Source organism: Myxine glutinosa, chromosome 13 (genome assembly GCF_964187855.1).
Source record: "Myxine glutinosa chromosome 13, kmMyxGlut1.1, whole genome shotgun sequence".
Taxonomy (NCBI): domain Eukaryota; kingdom Metazoa; phylum Chordata; class Myxini; order Myxiniformes; family Myxinidae; genus Myxine; species Myxine glutinosa.
In genome coordinates this window covers 57,534,150-57,557,732 of record NC_136273.1, presented here as the reverse complement: position 1 = coordinate 57,557,732, position 23,583 = coordinate 57,534,150, and the positions used below count along the sequence as shown (strand labels likewise).

The window sequence follows — 23,583 nt, the reverse complement described above, 5'->3', positions numbered from 1 at the left end:
TATCCCGCTGATGTAGTGCCTCCTGTAGGTAGAGCAGGAATTTGTAAAATTTGTTCAGAGTTCTGGCGATAACTCGCCGACTCTTTGTGAAAGGCACCCTGGAATCGTTCACGTCTCCCAAAGACCAGTGCTGGCTGATGGGTCATCCAGCTTAGCATCCTTCCGATGCACGGCACACACATCGATTGATACGTCGGCCTGCACGTGAAACACCAGGATGACGGTTTATAGCCGAGTTGAGATTTGAACCAGGGCTAAACAGTTCAAACGCGAGTGCACATGACTCTAAGAGTCTAAGCTACTCTGCCTTTCCTAGTGGTAATGGTTATGCCCATCAACTTTATTCCTTAATTTGGATGACTTCAAACGCAACTATTAAGAATGCGAGCTCGGCAATTAAAACATTCCTGAAATTTTTGCCAAGTTCAAAGGGTCATCAATAATAATAGCCTGTACAGTATAATGATCTATTATAAAATCAAAAATATTGCTCGCTCCATATTGGTTTATTTAAGATCAGGCCATCCATTCCCTGCAAATTCCAACTACAACAAGAAAGAGCAATCAGAGATTGCAAACCCTCGCCAGGATGTATTTTCCGTGGTTTTTAAGGCTTTTGTGTTAAAACAAATATGGCGGCCGAACCGCGTGACGGATGACGTCATCATTATTTTTATCTAAACTAATTTATTCCTAGATTATGCTCAAGAAATTTCATCCTTATCGGATTAAGTTTTGTACTTGTCGAATTATGACGTCATAATGGAGGCACCGATGATGTCATCATTAACATATTTTATTCTCCATGGAGAGTTCTTTACAATGAGCCACGTCTCAATTTTTTTTCTATTCAGCACTTTCGGAGATATAGAGGTGCAAATTTTTTCGGTTTTCCCAAGATGGCGGCCGAACCACGTGACCGATGACGTCATCATTATTTCTTTACCAGCTACAATTAAGAATTGTCATTCAAACAAAATTACCAGTTACACATAAACTCGAAAACGTTTTCGGCAGTAATAATGTCCATTATGCAATCTTCACACCCACCGAGAGTGGCATTGAAATTGAATGTGCCATTCGTAGGACCATAAAATTGAAATTTGTCATAACATGTAATGTCCATTACACTATCACTCGGCACACATTGCGTTAAACTTCTGCGTAATCCCGGAAAATTCCATCAAGTTCGGTCGATTTGTTCAAAAGCGAGACTCATTTGGAATGTGCGCAGGATTAAAGCAGTGAGGAAGGTGGCTTGATGACATTATCCATTACTAGGGCATTGCCCGTACGTGGGTGCCCGTTCCGTGGCCAAAAAAAAAAAAAATCGCTACCCGTACGCTCTACCCCGCCCGTACGCCCGTAAACAAAAAAAACAACGCTCTTCGCTTCCGCCCTTCGCTCTGACTGAATTGGGAGAAATAATGCGCATAAGAAATCGAATTACGTACCGTAATGGCGGTCAGCTCGTAACGCGCTCAGCTCCGCTCGTCTCACATCGGCCACGCCTACGCAACAGAGCGTTCTGTGATTGGCTGCCGGAAGATAAGTCGTCACTGTCCGGAAGTTCGCAAATCGCAGTTAGGATGAATCGTTTTAATTTAATCGCAGTTTGAATTCGTTTTAAAACATAGTTTAACGGCAACATAGTTTTCCAACGTGAAATAAATGAATACGCTGTCAAATGTGCCGTCCGAGGCAGAGTCTGATCGCCACGTTCGGCACACGTGATAGCTCGCTGCTCTCTGATTGGTTGAAGCGTTTTTTGGACATAGCTCGGTAAGTAATTGTCCGATTAATATGAAACCTTGAAAAGGCACATCCTCGGGTCCCCAGCAATATACCTGGCAAGTTTCAAGTATATCGGACCCGTGGTTGTCGAGAAACAGCGGTCACAGACACACAGACACACAGACACACAGACACACAGACACACAGACACACAGACACACAGACACACAGACACACAGACACACAGAGATTGCTGGAATTATAGATAGATAAGGCATATAATTGAAATTTTATCAGTTCCTCTTTGTTGCCCTGGTCCACCCGTACCTTACTGCAGAGGTGAACTCACGAGCTCAGTGTCCTGGGTTACCCAGCGGGCACAAGAGATGGTGCAGAAGGCCAGGCAAAGCCGCAAGGCTGAGGAAGGTTATCCACCGGGAATACCGCGCCAGGTAAGGGGAAAGGGGCCTGTATCTTGGGATGTGCATAAAGGAGATAGTTTTGCACTACTTCCTCATGAAAATTTGTGCCTTGATTATTTGTTTTGTATGCAAGTGTCGAGTCTCATGGAGGAGCTAAGCAACAAAGGGCAGCAGGTTTACAGTCCACCGAAAGTTAGTGCAGGGATGGACATGCACAAGAATAAATAACAACAACAAGTAGCTGGCCCAGGGAGGAATATAAATCGGGAGGGGCTGGGGGGGGAGGGTGTGTAGAAGACATCGTGGTTGTGCATAGGTGGGCACATTTGTAAGACTGAAGTGAGGGGCTTGAGACAAGGGATTCGGGGAGGCTATGCCACGATCGGAAGAACAAGGGGCCGAATGAACGCAGGTGGACAACCAGCCTGGAATTGGGGAGGTTGAGCAGGTGAGGAATTCTAAGGTAACGCGTGTCACCTGGTGTGCCTTGCGAAGGCCAGATATAACCTTGTAGTTGGATCGCCACCAATTCATTTCCCACTCTTCCTTTAATTGGCCGATCGTATATATGGGAAAATAATTACACTACGTATTTCATGAACACTGTTGCAATTCAGACTTTTACTCATTGTAATTGGAATAAAACAACAATACTCTCAGTTCAAAAAATAATTGATCTTTCATGTATATAAATTGAGAACCAAATTATCCTCCCAGTATTGGCTGCAGTACAATCCTTCTGGGAAGTAGTGGGCTGTAGCTCTGCTAAGCTCATGCCGAATAAGCAAAGCCTATCCAACTGTTTCGTGAGAAGAGCCTTTATATATATGTATATATATATATATATATATATATATATATATATATATATATATATATATATATATACAGACTTGGCATTTAATATGGAATTTTTTTTTGTGGGGGTGAACTTACTTTTCAAGATGTCTTAGAACCAAAAGTTCATTGGAATTATGTTGAAATTATTCTAGATTTTGTTAATGTGACCTTTAAAAGAAACAAAAACCACATTTGACATTTCGAAACAAATAAATTGATCCTTGAAAGTGATGTAAACTGATATCTAACTCAATTCGTGGACAGTACTGTGTTCAACTTCTGTACGTTTTCCAGAAGTATCTCTTTATTTTGCACATTAGCCAAAAAATTTTTTAACAAAAACAAAAGTTAAATTACGACTGGGATTACGGACAGTAAAATTACAGTTCAGTACTTCGTGTAACCCCCACGAGCAATCAGGAGAGCACGTACACGTTGAGGCATGCTGTTCACGAGATTTGCCAAGGTTTGGACAGGAATCGCTTGCCATGCAGTGACAACAGCCTGCTGCAATTCACGCACAGAGGTCGGCTGCTGGTCCAAGTGGTCGATTTGACGCGTTAATTCTGCCCACAAGTTCTCTATTGGATTCATATCCGGGGACGTGGCAGGCCACTCCATATGCTCTACACCACGGTCAGCAAGAAAATGTTAGATCATGCGAGCACGATGAGGCCGTGCATTGGCATCTTGGAAGACAACGTTTCCTCGAAAGGCTGCATGAGCAAATGGAAGCAATGTTTATTCCAGAATGGCCCCGTACTTGAACTGGTTCAGGTTTCCATTCAGAACAACCAGGTCAGTTTTGCCCCCTGCATGAAAAGCAGCCCAAACGGTCACCCCACCACCTCCAGCTTGGACTCTTGGCACTATACAATCTTTGTTGAAGGCTTCATGCACTTGTCTGCGCACTCGGACGTGGCCATCTTGACGATAGACCAGAAATCTAGACTCGTCACTGAAGATCACGTGATTCCAGTGTCCTGGCTGCCATTGACGGTGCTCTCTGGCCCACTGCAATCGGCGCTGGCGGTGTTGTCTGGTCAGGCGTGGCTTTCTCAGGGGACGCCTGGCACGATAGCCTGCTTGAACCAGTCGTTGGTTGACTAGCCTTCTGGATACAGGCACATTTGTCAGTTGCTGCCACTCAGCCCTAAGCCGATTAGCTGACTTGGTACGGCCATTGCGGACTAACAGGTGCAGCTGGCGATCATCCCTCCTTCTGGTTCTGCGGGGACGTCCTGGCCTCGGTATTGGAGTAGGGACACCCCTCTGAGCATTTCGTTTCACGATATTTGACACCTGACCTTGAGTGATGCCATACTGCTGAGCAATAGCACGCTGTTTCATGCCGTAATTTTGTAAAGCCACCACTCCATGACAAGCAGCATTGTCGAGTTGACGGACCATCTCCAGAGGAAGCGGCAATAACTTTTGGAGACGTGCAGCAGTTGTTTTCCACTAATACAGAACGCAACAACCCTTGTATACCCGACTGTGAAGCCAATCATCAAATGCACCTGTCCGTACATTTTGCCACGCCACCTGTGATATAATCCTGTTGTTGAACTCTTGCTGCGACAGACAATCAGTGACATGGTTCTTTTAACAAATAAATCACCAAAGTGTAAAAGAAACTCACCACATTGATATACTGAGTTAAGAAAGTAAACCCAAGTCAAGAAAAAAATTAATATTCCATATTAATTGCCAAGTCTGTACATATATATATATATATATATATATATATATATATATATATATATATATATATATATATATATATATATATATGTATGTATATATATATATATATATATATATATATATATATATATATATATATATATATATATATATATATATACATATATAATATTGTAGGAGTTGCGGATGACAAGAGGATGAGGCCATTTCTTTGGTGTTCAAAGCTCCTTTATTCCAACAGAACTCCTTACGCGAACGGAACTCATACAGCTTTTATAACGCCAAAACCCCCTTCGGAGGGCGTGGCTCCAACAACCGCGCGCACGCCACACCCACACCATCAAAAGCCCCACTGGCCCGTGCCCGTGGTTTATGTCCCAATAAGGTAACCGCTACAGCGCTACATGCGCCCCCCCAGAATGCACTCGCACGGGCAATGTCAGTTTTCGGGGGGCCTTAACCACCCGGCCGAAACGACTGATGACCCGAGCAGGGACTGTGAGCGGCTTGGCGGTGGGCGGGCCAACCAGTGACTTACCCGATGGGGGACGGCACCGCCGTGGGGTTGAGCCAACCAAGGGGGCTGGTCAAGGCCTCGGGGGAGGCTGCTGAGGTTCCTCACGGGCCTCGGGGGAGGCTGCTGAGGTTCCTCACGGGCCTCGGGGGAGGCTGCTGAGGTTCCTCACGGGCCTCGGGGGAGGCTGCTGAGGTTCCTCACGGGCCTCGGGGGAGGCTGCTGAGGTTCCTCACGGGCCTCGGGGGAGGCTGCTGAGGTTCCTCACGGGCCTCCCGAGGCTGCAGAGTAGGAGTAGGAGTTGTAGTTGTGCGAGTTGTAGTTGTAGAGTTTTCGCGAGTTGTAGTTGTAGTATGTAGGAGTTGCGTGAAGGCGATTAGCAGCAGCGCACGGCCGCAGTGCGCGCGAAGGTGACGAGCAGTAGTGCTCGGCCGCAGTGCGCGCGAAGGAGACATTCAGCAGTGCCGCCAACGTCTCGTACCTGTGTCCCTTCGGAGGATCCTGGAGAAGGCTCACCACTCTGGTCACAGAGGAGGTGCTTAGCCGCAGTGCGCGCGAAGGTTATGAGCAGCAGTGCTCGGCCGCAGTGCGCGCGAAGGTTACGCGAAGGTTAATTTTGATTTTGAAAACTAAATTTCGTCCACTTGCAATTTCAAGTGCATGAAGCGCACTCCGGGTCCAATCCCACTCCCCGACACCAATTGTTGCGGCCAATATGTAAAATTGGTCTCCAAAATTCTGTCTGAAAATTTTGTCCAAGGTTCCAAATCCCCACTCCTGACTACCAATTGTTGTGGTTCTCTACGCCGCCCTTAATCCCCTTCTCAAGGGGGGATTAATCCCCTTGTCTTTACTGGGCTTGGCGGAATCGAGACTTGAGACGTCCCTCTCGGACACACGCGGAGTAGGGTTTCGGGACCACTTCTCGCTTGTACCTAATTCCCCGCGCTGCCCTTGGAGCGAGGAAACAAGCCTCACACGAACCACGTGTGGTTTGAGTACGCCGAGCGGATTGCGTACACGTGGTCCGCGCAGTTATCTAGATATTGGAACCCGGTTAGAGCGGTTTTATTCGTGCCACGCTTAGTCAATCAGAGAAACCACAGGAACGATCGAATCAGGAAGAAAGGAAGAACAAACGGTTTAATTATTTCCCATACGTATATACAAGGTTCAAGGATGAAGAGACACAGAGCAACCTTACGCAGTCGTAACTTATCCCTTGGACAACGGGCCCATCTCACACTCACACAGGGAATTGCAGAAGGGTAGATGTTCCCCAACGTGTCCACGTCGTCGTCCAGAGACAGCCTCCGTCCGGGTCTCCACGGCCCCGGCACGTCCCGCGAAGGTGGTAGCAGGCGAAGGCAGGGACTCGTAGCGCGTCTCCCGAACAAGGCAGATGTTGGGGCGGAACGGCAAAGGGCGGACTTAGCGCGGCTAGCGGTTACTCAGCCGTTCTCACTCGCGCGTCTCGAAATGCGCGGTATTCGGTTCAAGCGCGCCTGGCTGCGCCCGCGTATCTGTACCGCTCTCGTGCAAGTGCGTGAAGTTCATCAAGTTCATCAACTGCTGCGAGTTCTCCTTTGCTCTCGGCTTTCCCGCACTAGTCCGTTATCTTTCTCTCTCGCAGCAAGTTCTCTGCTTCAGTCCTTCGTTTGCCGCAAGTCCTTCGCTGTAAGTCATCTATCTTTCTCTCACGCAGCAAGTCCTCTGCTTCAGTCCTCTCGAGGGCTTTTGCGCAGCTGGTTTTATAGCTATGCCCCCCGAACCTTCTGGAACTCACTCGAACCTTCTCACCACGCCCTGTGACGCAACGCCGCCGTCACCACCCCCGAGCCCTGATTGGCGGCTCGTGCTTACCGTCAGCGCTTCCGCTGCTCCACCCTCGACTCCGCCCCGACCTTCCTAGGCCTGCCTTATGTTAACTCGCCCAATGATCAACCAACGTTTAGCAAAATGGATCGAGCCTACGGATGTAGAATGATCGGTAGAAGTAGGGCCTATTCTCCTGGCTCTACTCAATGCAGAACTAACAAAGGAAAAGGACTAAGCTAACAAATACTAAGACATAACTATACTATCGCAAGGCTACATGTTGCTTGTGTGACTAACTATGGGGGGCAAACTTTAACCTTTATTAAACTCACTTGACAGACTCTAAACCGCAACAATATATATACACTGTAGAGGGAGAGCGAGTGAGACAGGCAAACGGACAGACAGACAGATAGACAGAAGATATGGGAGGGGGTAGCGATAAGTGGAGCAGAGGGGAGAGTGAGAGAGTGTGGAGGGAGAGAAGGAGTACAGATGAGGAGGGGGAAAGAGGGAGGGAGTGGGGAGCACAGGAGAGGGAGAATAAACTGGAAGTAAGGCAGCCAATCTATTGGTGCATTGAATGGGGTGTGTTTTGCTTGTGAAACGTACTATGATTGTCAGTCATGTTGGAATATTTCAAACACAGAGCATGGTTCTCCATAAAGGTGGAGAAGGTGGAGAGGTTTCTGTCAAACCTTGAATCCTGCTCTGCCGCTCTTTCACACCCTCTCTCTGTTCTCTTCACCCTCTCTTTTCTCAAGGTCATCTGCCATATGCTTGGAAATCAGCAAACATTACCGCTTCACATAAAAAAGGTGCAAAAACAGATCCTTGCAACCACAGACCAATCAGCCTGCTCCCAATCATCAGCAAGGTAATGGAATCCATCATCACTTCTGATATCAAATCCTTCCTCTTCTCCAATGGCTTGACCTCTGATCATCATTTTGGATTCAGACCAGGTCACCCTACTCTGGACATGCTGCATCTACTGTTTCAACAATGGATGGAGGCCCCCAATGCCAAACAGGAAATCAGAGCTGTCTCCCTTAACATATCTCGTGTCTTCGATATGGTCTGGCATCCCGCTCTTCTCACCAACTCTCCTCTTATGGTATCCATAGAAATCTCCACGCATGGCTTGCGGACTTCCACTCCGGTCGCAGTCAACGTGTGGCCCTGAATGGAATTCTCTCCTCTCCCCCTTACTGTTCAGGCTGGTGTTCCTCAAGGCAGTGTTCTGGGCCCTGTGCTTTTTCTGGTCTTCATCAATGATCTCTCTAACTCTTTGGAAAATCCTCTCTATCTCTTTGCTGATGACACCACTCTCTGCCGCTCCATATCTCATCCGTCAGATCGGCAGTCTGCAGCGTCTTCACTCTCTGCAGACCTGGATAAAATCACAAACTGGTCAAAGAAGTGGAACATGTCTTTCAATCCTGACAAATCTCACACTCTCACTATGTCTCTCCGAAAAGACCGTCTGGAAAACTCTTCCATCTACTTTCTCAACAGTCCTCTCAAAGAAGTTCTGTCATTCAAGCTTTTGGGTGTCACTATCTGCCATGATCTTTCCTGGGGAAACCACATTTCCAAGCTGGCCTCCAAAGCCAGTCGCCGACTGGGCATCCTCCGTTGTGCAAAGACCTTCCTTGGCACCTCTGAGCTCCTCACCACATACAAAGCTTTCATCTGCAGCTTGATGGAGTACTGCTCTCCCCTCTGGGCTGGTGATCCTGCCTCACACCTAGCTCGGCTTCACACTGTTGAATCCAATGCTTTCAGAATCTTTGGTATCTCCCGCGATGAAGCTGATTCTGAGGGCCTTTCACTCTCTCACCGCAGGCAGGTTGGTGGTCTTTCTGTCTTCTACAGACTCCTCTCCGGCCGAGCTCCCCCAGGTTTGTCTGTGCTCTGTCCCCCAAATATTCCTTCAGGTCGCACAAGAACTGCCAGCAACCCTCTTTTTTTTTTCTTTTTTTTCTTTTTTTTTTTGTATACTGAATCGAAGATCGTGAAAGAGCTAACATTAACTTCACAAACAAATCGACCAGACAAACAAAATACACAAAAAGAGGGAGCGGAAGACAAGATGGGGAGAAAAGGGGAAGCACACACACACAACATCCGAGAGCAGGGAGATGTGTGGAAGGGAGAGGGCCCGGGGGAAGGGGGGGGGGGGAGGGAGAAGTATAAAGCACAAGGACACCAAGGACTCCCAGGACAAAAGTTGGTATTTCAAAAAGTGGAATTGGGGTGAAATTAGCGGGGGTAGAAAAGATCAAGGTTTTGGATGGGGGAAGATAAGAGATGGTGGTGAACAGCTGTTTTAAAGACTTGGAGGGTGGAGTGGGATTGAAGAGAGTGAGGGAGTTTGTTCCAGAGGTGGGAGAAAAGAGGAATGAAGGAGTGAAGGTGAGCAGAGAGTCTTGATTTTGGCAGTTTAACCAAAAGAGGGTTGCAGGCAGATCTTGTGCGACCTGTAGGAATATTTGCGGGACAGAGCCCAGAGAGAGCTGGGGGGGGCAAGGCCAGAGAGGAGTCGGTAGAAGACGGAAAGACCACCAACCTGCCTGCGGTGAGTGAGTGAGAGGCCCTTGGAGTTAGCTTCATCGCGGGAGATTCCAATGATTCTGAATGCTTTGGTTTCAACAGCGTGAAGGCGAGCTAGGTGTGAGGCAGGAGCACCAACCCAGAGGGGAGAGCAGTATTCCATTGAGCTGCGGATGAAAGCCTTGTATGTGGTGAGGAGCTCAGGTGTGCCAAGGAAGGACTTCGCACGACGGAGGATGCCCAGTCGGCGACTGGCTTTGGAGGCCAGATTTGAAATGTGATTTTTCCAGGAAAGATCATGGCAGATAGTGAGACCCAAAAGCTTGAGTGACAGAACTTCTTGGAGAGGATTATTCAGAAAGTGGATGGGGGGGTTGTCCAGTCTGTCTTTTCGGAGAGACATCGTAAGAGTGTGAGTTTTGTCAGGATTGAAAGACATGTTCCACTTGTTTGCCCAGTCTGTGATTTTGTCAAGGTCTGCAGAGAGTGAGGAGGCTGCAGACTGCCGATCTGAGGGATGAAGAATGGAGCGACAGAGAGTAGAGTCGTCAGCAAAGAGATAGAGAGGATTTTCAAGAGAGTCAGAGAGATCATTGATGAAGACCAGAAAAAGCACAGGGCCCAGAACACTGCCTTGGGGAACTCCAGCCTGAACAGGAAGAGGAGATGAGAGAAAACCATTCAGGGCCACACGTTGACTACGACTAGAGAGGAAGTCCGCCAGCCATGCGTGGAGATTTCCATGGATACCAAAAGAGGAGAGTTTGGTGAGCAGAGCGGGGTGCCAGACCGTATCGAAGGCACGTCATATGTCAATGGAGACTGCTCTAATTTCCTGTTTGGCATTGAGGACCTCCATCCATTGTTGAGAAAGCAGAAGCAGCATGTCCAGAGTGGAGTGTCCAGGTCTGAAACCAAATTGATGATCAGAGATCAAGCCATTGGAGAAGAGGAAAGATTTCATATCTGAAGCAATGATGAATTCCATGACTTTGCTGATAATTGGGAGAAGGCTGATTGGTCTGTAGTTGCTGGGATCTGTTTTTGCACGTTTTTTGTGCAAAGCGGTGATGTTGGCAGATTTCCAAGCAGATGGAAGATGACCTTGAGCAAAAGAGAGGGTGAAGAGAACAGAGAGGGGGAGTGAAAGAGCGGAAGAACATGATTTTAGGACGCGTGGGCTGATGCCGTCAGGTCCAGTTGCAGAATCAGAGTCGAGGGTTGACAGAAACTTTTCCACCTTGTCAGGAGGAAAGGACACAGAGTCCAGGAGCAGCTGGGTACGACTGGGTACGGTGGGTACAGAGAGGGATGGGTTTGGGACACAAGATTTAGAGGCAAGCACAGAGTTGAGGCATTCAGCTTTTTCACGTGCGGAGTCAGCCGTGTGGCCATTTAAGGTGAGGGAGGGGATGGAGGGGGAACAAACACCAGAAACAGATTTCACCAGACGCCACCAGGATTTGGAAGAGGGAGACAGATAAGAGAGTTCGGTCCTGAGGATGGAGAGATATTGTTTCCTGGCTCTCCTGAGGGTGGACACACACTTGTTTCGGGCTTTGTGAAAGGAAATGAGATTTCCTTCTGTTGGATTTGCTTTCCAGGAGACGAAAGCAAGTTGTTTCTGGGCAATAGCCTCACCACAAGATTCCGTGTACCATGGACGGGAGGAAGGGTATGACAACTGAAGACGAGAAGGGATAAATCTGTGCATGAGAGAGAGCAATTTACTTTGGAAGAATTCCCAGGATGAGTTGATGTCAGAGGCAGTAGAGATGGGAGACCAGTCCAGATGATTGATGGCTGCTTGAAGACCGTGCCAGTTGGCCTGAGTGAAATGCCAGACTCGTCGATGCTGAGGAGGCTCTCTGAAAATGGTCAGAGAGATGTCCACTTTAACAAGCACATGATCAGAAGAGCCGATTGGAGCAGAAGAAGAGCAGCAGACATTTTCAGGGAAGTTAGTCATAACCAAGTCCAGAAGAGAAGATTCTCCGTTGACTGAGATCCGGGTTGGGAAATTGACAGATTGTGTCAGTCCCAGTGAGTCACAGAAGTCCTTTGCTGAAGAGCCATGGCTGGTGAGAGAGGTACCCACCCCCAGCCAACTGGCATGGTGACAGTTGAAATCACCACATATGAGGAAGAGAGAGTTGGGATGGGTAGATCGAAGTTGGTCCATATTATCAGACAGCAAGATGTAGATGGAGTCATCACTGTTTGGTGGACGGTACAACACGCATATGAACAAAAGGTGGGAGCGAAGGGGAAGCCGTAGCCAAAGGTATTCCTGGGGGTGAGGTGGAGAGAGGGCAGTGCAGGGCGAGTGAGGAAGAGAGTTTTTTTATAAAGATAGCAACCCCACCTCCAGGACGAGGCTCAGGTCTATCATTCCGGAGGAGGGAGTAACCTGGGAGAGATACCAAGGAATCAGAGACATCATGAAGGAGGAAGGTTTCTGTTAAGCAGATCACGTCTGGTTTGTCAGAAGCAACCTGTATGGAGAGATCAGTTAAGTTTGAGCGAAGGCCCCGGATGTTTGAGGTCCATACTGTTAAGGAAGAGGAAGGGGCAGCATCGGATACAGAACAGGGGGGGGAGCGGTAGGGCAGGATGTGGAAGAGGAGGAAGAGGTAGGGAGAGCTGTTGCAGGTGTGTCAGAGATTACAGAATAGCTTGGAGAAAGGGAAGAATGGGGTGGACAAAAGGTTTGATGGTGTTTGGGTGAGGCGCAGTGAGGTGTTATTTGAGGAGGGGGAAGAGTGAGGCAGAAGGTTGAGGAAGATGAAGGTGAAAGTTGGAAGGGGGAAGAAGCGGGGAGGACGCTTTGAGGAGGAGGGGTGAGAGGGGAGTCTAGGAGGGGAGGAGTGAGGGAGAGTCTCGGAGGGGAGGGGTGTGGGGGGAGTTTAGGAGGGAAGGGGCAGCGGGGGAGATTTGAAAGGGATGGGTGTTTGGGAAGATTTGGGGGGGAGGAGCAAGGGGGAAGATTTGACAGAGATGGGTGATGGGGAAGATTTGGAGGGGAGGGGTGTGATTGGATTTTGAAAAGTGTACGATTTATGGGAAACGAACATTTATTGCAAAATGTGTTTCTTGAGACATTCGAGTCAAAAATACGTTTGAGGACGCTGAAGGGTGGGTGGAGTTCTGGAGAGTTTAGGGAATGAATGAAAGATGCACTGTAAGAGATGGAAAATTTTTTCTGAATGAATAGAATTGGTGAGCAAGTCGAAAGCATCCTTTTATAGAAGAAGTAATTTCTTCTGGTGAAACTGCCAAAACCAAGACTCTCTGCTAACCTCCACTCTTTCATTCCTCTTTTCTCCCACCTCTGGAACAAACTCCCACACTCTCTTCAATCCCACTCCTCCCTCCAGGTCTTCAAAACAGCTGTTCACCACCATCCCTTATCTTCCCCCATCCAAAACCTTGATCTTTCCTAGCCCTGTTAATAAACACCAAATCCACTTTTTCAATCTCCGACTTCATTCCCGAAATTCCTGGTAGTGTCAATTTGTTTTATACCGTGTACACCCCCTCCCCCTCACCCCCCTCCCCCCTCCCTTCCCCAGCCCTCTCCCTTCCACAGATCTCCCGATGTCCCTGTTCTCTACTGTTGTGCTTGTGTGCTTCCCTCTCTCTCTCCCCATATTGTCTCCCACTCCCTTTATTATATGTTTTATGTGTCCGTTTATGTTTTTTTGTGTTTAATGTGCTCGATCTTACCGGAGCCTCGTTCTTGTATACAAAAAATAATAATAATAATATAAAAAATTAAAAAGAGGGACAATTACTCTGAAAATTTCAGATACAACCATTTCTTTTAAATTGGCATTAGTGTCGTCGTTACATTAAATGCATGGTATGAGCATTGCTTGTATGCATTCCATCTGTTGGCCCATGTAACTTTCCCATCTCAGCACGTAGTTCAGGATTCTGGGATGCCAAGTTCAAATCCCACGTAAGGTATTACGTTAATTTGTCTGCCATCTCATAATATCCTTCTCTGGCTTGTGACGTACTCTGCACAAGCTATTCAAATGAGACATAGATAACAATAAATAAATAAAAGTGACGTTGAGTTGATGATACATGAGTGCGTGGGACTCAATATCTTTACCTATGGGCAAACTTGTTTGTGAATAAATGATGCATGCTGTTCATTTACATGGCATTCCTGTGGTCATGTGGTTAGTTGGTAGGATTCTGCTTGTCATCTGATAACTTCCATTGAGGAATTTCAAGTCTTTGTTTTTCCTCAGCCTCAGCCTTATCCATCCTCCTCATTATTTGAGCATCTTCAAAGAAGCTGCCCATCACCACCTCCTGTTGAGCTCCATATCCTTTCTAACCTCTCTGACTCTCTGTGACCTCATTTCATGCATCCCTTTCCGGTCTTTCTGGCTCTCTTTGACCTCCATGCTTGCTCTCCAAATTCTCCACTGTGAGCTTTTTGTAAGATGTAAGGGTAGAAGGAGAGGAGGGATGTCAAAATGTGGGGACAACTGATGTGGTTTTGATTTTCCCACTGTAAGGATCTGTTCTCTTGTGCTGACTGGAGTCCACTGATGAATTGAGCAGATGTTATGTGCATGAAGATGTACAGACCTTGCAAATGTAAAGCCCTGTGGATGGATAACAAAACAGTGACCATGAATTGGGAGTAACGTAGCTGTCATGGAGGTCTCAATTTCCTTGCCTTGAAGAGATTAACCCGTTTCATTCCTCAGCTGGTATTATTTCCACATCTGACATATCCAGCCTCAATGCCAGGATTAGCAATATACATATGTATGTATATATATATATATATACAGTGCATTCAGAAAGTATTCAGACCCCTTCACTTTTTTCACATTTTGTTATGTTGCAGCCTGATGCTGAAATCGTTTAAATTCATTTTTTCCCTCATCAATCTGCACTCAATACCCCATAATGACAAAGAGAAAACAGGATTTCAGAAAGTTTTGCAAATTTATTTTTAAAAAACAAACTGAAATATCACATTGACATAAGTATTCATACCCTTTGCTATGACACTTGAAATTTAGCTCAGGTGCCTCCCATTTCTTTTGATCATCTTTGAGATGTTTCTACACCTTGATTGGAGTCCACCTGTGGTAAATTCAATTGATTGGACATGATTTGGAAAGGCACACACCTGTCTATATAAGGTCTCACAGCTGACAATGCATATCAGAGCAAACACAAAGCCATGAGGTCGAATGAACTGCCTGCAGAGCTCAGAGACAGGATTGTGTCGAGGCACAGATCTGGGGAAGCCTACAAAAAAAATTCTGCTGCATTGAAGGTTCCCAAGACCACAGTGGCCTCCAGAATTCTTAAATGGAAGAAGTTTGGAACAACCAGGACTCTTCCTAGAGCTGGCCGCCCGGCCAAACTGAGCAATCGGGGGATTTGTAAGATCTTCGGCTGAGCCTTTGTAAGAGAGGTGACCAAGAACCCAATGGTCACTCCGGCTGAGCTCCAGAGATCCTGTGTGGAGATGGGAGAAACTTCCAGAAGGACAACCATCACTGCAACACTCCACTGATCTGGGCTTTATGGCAGAGTGGCCACACGGAAGCCAAACAGTTCAATCTTGGTTTCATCAGACCACAGAATCTTGTTTCTCAGTCTGAGAGTCCTTTGGGTGCTTTTTGGCAAACTCCAAGCGGGCTTTCATGTGTCTTTCACTGAGGAGAGGCCTCTGTCTGGCCACTCTGCCATAAAGCCCAGATCGGTGGAGTGTTGCAGTGATGGTTGTCCTTATGTTAAATGTACAATGATGAGACATAAACGAAAACCTATCCAACTGGGCGGCACAGATCATACTCGTAGAACAAGCTAAAAACACAGGTGAGACTTCCCTTTTTCTGATGTGCAGCGTGGATGCCGGCCTCAATGCAACCCGCTTTGGAAATCAGGTGTGAGACGAGAGCCAGTTACGAGTAGCTCCCAATATGCCGAAAACCAAAACAGAGCATGATCTCTTTTTCTACTCTGTCCACCAAGCGTGATCTCCTTTGGCCGTCACACCCACGGGCGGCACCAATAAAAACAAGCGTTACGCCTCGGTTCCCCGTCGTTGAAGTGATGTGAGTTGACAAAGTGGAAGACGCAAGGCGGCCATCTTGGATTTTGACGTGGCGACCCAATTTTCAATAGCGTTCTCCCTTATGCGTCGATACACCCACACACCAGATTAGAAGTTAGTAGTTCGTTTATTTTTCAAGATATTTCGCTCATTTGGCTAACCCCCGCTCTTGCAGGTAAAATGGCCTTAAAATGCATGTTGTTGTTGTTGTTGTTTGTTCTTCCTTATGCCTGGATACACCCACACACCAGATTAGAAGTTGGTACTTCGCTTATCTTTCAAGATATTCCGCTCACAAGGTTCAGACATACATGGCGGCGGCCATCTTGGATTTTGACGTGGCGACCCAATTTTCAATAGCGTTCTTCCTTATGCGTAGATACACCCACACACCAGATTAGAAGTTAGTAGTTCGTTTATTTTTCAAGATATTTCGCTCACAAGGTTCAGACATATATATATATATGGTGGCGGCCATCTTGGATTTTGACGTAGCGACCCAATTTTCAATAGCGCTCTTCATTTTGCCTAGATACACCCACACACCAGATTAGAAGTTGGTACTTCGCTTATTTTTCAAGATATTCCGCTCACAAGGTTCAGACATACATGGCGTCAGACATACATGGTGGCGGCCATCTTGGATTTTGACGTGGGTTGCACCCACACACCAAATTAGAATTCGGTCCTTCACGCACGCACGCACGTTCGCACGGACGCACGCACACACGCTCGGACGCACGCACGGACGCACGCACACACGGACGGAGGGGAAAACCATAGTCCCCCTTTCGCTCCGCGGTGCGACGGGGGACAATAAATGCACATCAGAACATCCGGTTCCACAGCACATTATGCTGCCATGGCTGACACACACTGACCTGACAGATTATGATGGCCTTTCACACATGTGACAGGTGTGCCTTTCTCATGGGAAGTTCTCACCTACTAGCCCCGCCTATGAACATGAGGTATTTACACCCACAAAATTAATGTCGAACCTGTCTATTACAGACAAATTACACCCAAGGTGATGAAACAGGTCTGGTGCCTGATAGTGCTGTGTCAGCATTGGGAGTCTCAAGTACAGTGTCTTCCATAAAGTATTGGAATACTGAAGTCAAATTTGTCATTATTGCTACTTACTCAAGAAATTTGGATTTGAGATCAAAAGATGAATGTGAGGCAAGAGTACAGAAGATCAGCTTTTATTTATTGATATTTATATGCATATCTGTTTTACCATTGAAGAACAATCGCACGTTTTATGTTCAGTCCCCCCATTTTAGGTAAGCCTAAGTATTGGAACAAATGACTGGTAGGTGTTTCTTGTTGGATCGATTGTTCACACATAAAAGAGCTGTGAATGTCTAGTCTTGGTTTTACACCTTTTATTTTGCCTTGGGAGTCAGTAGGCACAAATCAACATGAAGACCATATCCAATACTTATGCTTTCCGGTCTGAGCGCGTTATTTTCCCATATATTTCGTTTCGTTATTTTCCATATTTTCCCTACACTCAGTCTTACTCAAGTTCAATGAAAACTTGAACCTCTCGTTGAACTTGAGGAAGACTGAAAAGAAGGCCTTATTTGGCCGAAAGCTTGTCTGAAAATAAAAGATTGATTGTCTTGAAGCTACGGCCGTAACTTATTTAATTTCTTCCGATTATTCATTTAATGCAAATGAGGCACACTGCTGGTATTGTGGAGTATCTGCTATTTCTCACAGTTATATACAACAAAACAACAACATGCATTTTAAGGCCATTTTCCCTGCTAGAGCGGGGGTTAGCCTTGCGGTCCCCATGACAATCTTCTCCATTTTGCCCTATTTTCTGCATCTCTCCTTGTTAACCCCCTTGCCCGCATTTCTTCTTCCACCATCTTTAGCCAAGTCTTTCTCGGTCTTCCCCGTCCTCTACTTCCTTCTACATTAATTTCCATCACTCTTCTCAACCAGTCACTTTCATCCTTCCTCAACACATGACCAAACCATCTCAACCTGTTCCTCTTCACAGCATCAATCACAGGCTCTATTCCCATCATCTTTCGCAATTCATCATTTGTCATCATTTTCATTTTTTCATTCATTTTTTCATTCATTTTTTCATTGTCATCATTTTCATTTTCATTTACATTTTCATCGCAATTCATCATTCATCATTCATCATCTTAATATACATATATATATGAAGGTATATATATATATATATATATATATATATATATATATATATATATATATATATATATATATATATATATATATATATATATTGTTGTGGATATGAGAATGTTTTTTTTAATTTATTGTTGTGCAATGAATTGTGGTAAAATGTCACCCTCCTTCCTGCAATTGTTGTTGTATAAAGATCAAAGGGCGTTCCCGTAGTTAATTCCATAAAGCATACACGAAGGACACCATATATCCCTGTTCAGTAGTTATATCCTTATTATGTGTATTAGGGTAAGGCCTTGTCTTCCATTAACGTAATACTCCATTGCACTGAATTACATAAGATAGATCCCCTTTCAATTCCCTCAAAGCCTCCATTACCAACTGCATTCCCCTTTTTGCATCCTTTGCCGATTGAATTGGGCGGTTTGCTGCAATTGCCGCCATTGAACATGTGCTCGGGTCGGGGAAGAAAGGCGTGTCTCCACCTCGTCATAGAGGGGAGGAGTGAACCAACCCTGGCCGACCAACCCAGAACGAGGGGTTTGGCTGGGGAGGGCGGAGAGAGAACGCTTGGGGGAGGTTCGAAGAGGATGAAGGGTGGGGCTGATATAACCCGCAGAAGACGCCCCCACCTCAGATGAGTCCTGAAAAAAGCACGCGACGTCCACACAGCGGCACGAGCAGACGATTGAGGCAGCAGATGAGTTCGGAGAAGTGCGAGAGAAGCGCGGGGAAGCCTTTGACAGAAGTGCGAAACAGAAGCGCGGGGAAGCCTTGACAGAAGTGCAAAACAAGAAGTGCAACGAAAGAGTTGCGCCCCACCAGTAGTTTTGGCTCCACCAGCAGTTGACTCCACCAGGCCGCTTCGACCCGTTACCCCGCGGGAACCAGATTGCGGTGGCATCGGTGGCCGTCGAGGTCCAGCCCGACGTCCCGTGCGGGATCAAGCCCGAACCATCTGCCCCAGCTGAACCTTCCCATTCCTCCTTCCAGCATTCATTCCTGCCATTCCATCCTTCTTGTGTACGTGAGTTTGTTTTGTTTGTCTTGTCCCAGGGAATAAGTTAAGCTTGTATAGTTAAGCTAGTATTTTCACTGTGTCACCTGCTTTTTCCATTTTCCCTGTATATAACCTTGACTGCTCCTTTTGCTTTAGTGTGTGTAAATAATAAATCCTGTTATTCTTCTGTACGTCTTCTTCTTCCTCTTTACATTCGGTCGCTTTAGAGGTTTCCATATTGAATATCTGTGGCGCGATTTTGGCCAACGTCCAGGAATCGGGTTAGTCGGGGTAACTGTTAGGGCCGCGGCGCCATCCGCTCGGCAAAACAACATCCTATCCGCGGTCCGTAACAATTGGTGTCTGGGAGTGAGATACGAGGCCCAAACCAAATTTTTAAAACATCAAGAAAAAATTTGGTCAAAATTTGGAGCGGCCAAGATTTAGTTTTTAAAATCCCAAATTGAGTCGTGCCATGGATAGTCAAGGTGATCGGATGCCGGTGGGGGAACTAGAAGAGGGGTTAGGGGTAACCCAGGATCAGAGGGAAGAAATGGAGGAGAGCAATGAGGAGGTGGTTGAGGGAGTATCAGGCGCACAAAATGGCGCCCTCGCGCACGTGGTTGAAGAGGCACAAAATGGCGGCGCTGCGGCAGCCGAGACCGCAGCGCTGGGGAAATTGGACCTCTTCGCGGCGCAGATGATGGGGTATATGAAAAAAATGGCTGAAAAATCCAGCAGGGACATGGACAATAAATTTGAGGGTTTAGACAAGAAATTTGAGAGGTTAGACAATAATTTAAAGGGGTTGGACAATAAATTTGAAGGGTTAGACAAAGGGATAAAAGAGGTGAAGAATGGGTTAATGGGGTTGGAAAATACAATGGACGACAAATTGCGGGAATTAGGGGAGCAATCCGCCCGGGAAATCAAACGGATGGGGAACCAGATAGAGGAGGTGAAAATCGGGTTGGAAGGTAAATTGGATGCTCAGAGGGATGAATTGGGACAGATGAGGGCGGCATCCACAAAAGAGATGGAGGAGATGAAGGAGGAAATACGACGAGGTGTAAGCGAGGAGGTCTCGGGGGTACGTGAGGAGGTAAAGCGAGGTGAGAAGCGTATGGAGAAAGAGGTGAGGAATAATACGGCTAGGTTAAAGGGGGCATAGAGGGTCTGACGAGGGGAGTAGAACAGCTGACTGTGGGACAAAAGGAACTCGTGGACCAAGTGGAAAAGAACACTGCAATAATCGGGGGGTTAAAAGCGACACAAAAAGACATCAAGAACGAATTAATAGCGACACAGAAGGAATGTCAGATGGTACATGAGGGGTTGACGAAGAGGTTGGAAGAGGTGACAGAAGTAATGGAGACGAAGGACCGAGAGGTGAGGACGCACATAGAAACGGTTAAGGTGGCGTTAGAGGAAGAAATAGAGGGGGCGCACCGGGAAATGAAGGAGGTAAAGGAAAAATTAGAGGAGGTGGAAGAGGGGGTGAGTGAAATTAAGAAGAGACGGAGGGAAACTAAAAAGGAGATAAGGGAGGAAGTGATGGAGTATGTGCAAGGTCTGTGCTCAAATCATGGATATGTGCTCACTAACCAAATAAAGAGTTTGCAGGTGGCAGAGGAGGTGCGGAGACGAGGTGCCAAGGTGAGTGGCGATATATTCGGAAATGTATATGATGTGAGGGGAGCTTCAGTCGGCTTGGGGGTTGGTGTAGACCCGGGTGTTCGTGAGGGACCAGTGGTGAGATGTATGATTGGTGCGGAGTGCGAAGGAGGAGGTGTGCGAGAATGTCCGACTCTGGGGTGTGTGAGGAAAAAGTGCGCCGAGGAGTGAGTGCGCTGTCGAGAGTGAGTTGGTCGTAGCGCGTGTGCGAGGAGGCACATGGAAGCGCGGAGTGGGGAGTGTTACAGAGGATGTAACGAGAGAGTGCACACCTGTGGTGAGTGTTACAGAGGAAGTAACGAGAGAGTGTGCGCAAGAGGATGCGCGAGAAAGGTGTGTAACGGACGGGTGCATGAGGAAAGAGTGCGCTGTCAAAAGTAAGGGTGAGTGCGCGACCAAGTGTGGAGGTGAGAGTAGTGAGAGTGACACGGAGCGTGAGTTGGTTGTGGCAGGTGAGAGAGGATGTACACCTGGAATGGAAGGATGCACACCTGGAATGGTAGAGCGTGTATGGGAATGCACGCTGGAGTTGGTAGTGAGGCACATGGTTGGGTGTGCAAGTGAGAGCACACCTGTAGTTGTCACAGAGGAGGTGACCGAGGAGGGGCGCGAAGAGGTGTGTTGGTGAGGTGTGCGAACGACGAGTGTGTGCAAAGGTGTGCGGTGGTCAGGTGTGTGACCAAGTCTGTAAGTGGAATGAGTGTACCTGGGTGTGTCAGGGAAGGTGCAATGACAAAGAGCATGGAGACGGCTGGATGTATGAGCAAGGAACGGGCTGTGGGGTGTAAGCATGCAAGTGGAGCATCGACGCTAACCGGGTTAGCGGTTAGAGCGACTTATAGCCGAATCGGGCCTTCGGTGCGAACCGGGCAGCTTTGCGTGCCGCGGGGATCCACGGCGGTTTCGAAAGAACCGCCGTGCGAGATCCACGCCGGGCCGCGCTTTGAACGGCCGCATCCGTGCTCCATTAAGCGGAGCAAGCGGCCCTGTAGGAAGGGTCGTCACGACAACCCTTTGTGGTTGAGGCGTTCCGGCAGGTCGAAATCGGGCCATTGGACGGCTCCGTGCCGAGGTGGTGCGTGGGCTCTCGGCCCGGGTAAGCGTCCTTCCCTGCACCGAGTGCCGAACGCATCCAGCCGCTGGCACCAAAGAACCCGCATTCATTGCTCGGCTTTACGAAGCCGAGCTTTAGAGATGAATTGGCGCACCGAGAGGCACTAGTGAGTAGACTGTGATGATGAGGATAGTGCTTTGGACCCGAAATTAGAAAAACAAAATTTGATGATTGGCAAAGGATTGGCAGAGTGATGATTGGTAATGGTAGAGTGATTGGTAGTGATTGGCAAATTTTTGATTGGCTGGAATTTGGTGAGCGAAATTTATAGTGGAAGATGCCCGATGTGGTGGGATGGCAACTCTGCCATCTCTCACAACGGGGGCAAAGGAGCACTAGTTTTATGGGGTTTATGGCAGTGAAAACTAGCCCGGGAGGGTTAGGATATAATGGTAGGGACCTAGAAGATGACCTTAGGTAACGTTAAGGTTAGGTAGTGACAATGATACCTGTAGTGGGGACGCAGGTAGATTAGTGTGGATGATAATGACGTGGTATGTGCTTAGTTTAAAGGGAAGACGGGGCGCACTAAGTTAGCAGGGCACCAGGTAGTTCAGATGATGCCGTGTGAGTGTTGGAGGTGTATTCAAGTGTATTGAGCAGGGTATGAGTAAATGATTGTGAGTTGTAGTGTGATTGCACAGGTGTGCAACTGGACAGGTGGGTGGAGCAGTGTATGAGTGAGAGAAGGTGATTGTGCGTTGTGTTGACCAAATGGTCCAGGGAGGAAGGAGGGTGCAGGTGGCACCAGGTGTGATTGCACAGGTGTGCAACAACAGGTGTATGGAGAATGGTTGTGTGAAATACATGGAGTGTGGAGTATATGGAGTATTGGAATGGATGGTCGTGGAGTGAGTATGGTGGAAACTGTGGAGTGGAGTGGATGGTGCGAAAATATGGATGGGGGAAAGGAGGATGGACCCCCATCATGAATACCCAGGGAGGGTAGTGTAAGAGTTAGGTAGAGGGTACAGGTAAATTGTGGTTGGATATTGGCATCTGTGGTGCGTGGTGGAAGAATGGTATTTGGATGGGTGCATTAGTGACGTGGAAATGGCTGGGCGTGTAGCCTGTTAGTGTGTGTAGTTGGTTTGGGCACTCCACCACTGTGAGGATGTCGGCCAGGTGAGGCCGCAGGTGGGCTCTGGGAGCCGGTAGAGTTGTTGTGGATGGGGCCCGAGGATCCGGAGGATGGACCCGGGTAGCCCAGTGCCAGAGGGCACCAAGGGGTGACAGAGCCAGGAGGGGCCTTCCCCAGTTAGATAGGTTAGGGTGAGGAGCTAGGTAAGCTCGGGTGGCAACTACAGTGGTGGAGGTGTGCATGTGGGTAGACCTGCTGGGAGAGCTGCATGACCCAGCCTGGAAATTGTGCAAGGGCACCGGGAGATGAATCGGGGGAGTGAGGCCCCAAATTGATGAAGCACCACAGTTTGGTCAATGGGAATTTGGTTTTTAAAACCACATAGAGTAAGATTGCCAATGGTTTGGCAGGCAAAGACCCCGGGTAGTGTAAAGTGTGTTAAAGTCATTTAGAGGATAGTTGGGATTAAGAATCTCCTCGCACCATCTACATCCACTCACCTGGGGTGACGTAACTCCGCACCATGCCATGTTTTATTATTTTTATTGTGCAGATGTTTGGAATGTGAAACGCATCATGACGTGGGTGTGACATTGTGCTTGTTGTTCCATCTCTTCCTCCTTATGAGGATTGATGATGAATTGGGTGATGGCAAATTTTGGTTAGAGGGATTGTGGTGACGAATTTGGTATAGGGGAAAAATGGGGAAGACGTGACAGTAGTGACGAATTTGTAAAGGTGTAGATTTTGTAAATATGGGGTAAGGGCAAGGGTAGAGTAGGTGACAGGGGGGGTGATGTACGGTAGGGACGAGCTTTCTCACTTCCCTCTCCGTACGCACTTCG

General features: G+C 47.4%; 1 protein-coding gene across 1 annotated transcript in view; it reads left to right on the top strand.

Moving 5' to 3' along the window:
- Positions 1 to 23,583, top strand: part of LOC137438368 (voltage-dependent P/Q-type calcium channel subunit alpha-1A) — a 387,802-nt gene that overhangs the window by 340,540 nt on the left and 23,679 nt on the right. Inside the window, exon 43 of the mRNA XM_078767016.1 lies at positions 2,072 to 2,186. Within this exon, the coding sequence (XP_078623142.1) occupies positions 2,072 to 2,186 (115 nt within the window). The remainder of the gene's footprint in view (positions 1 to 2,071; positions 2,187 to 23,583) is intronic.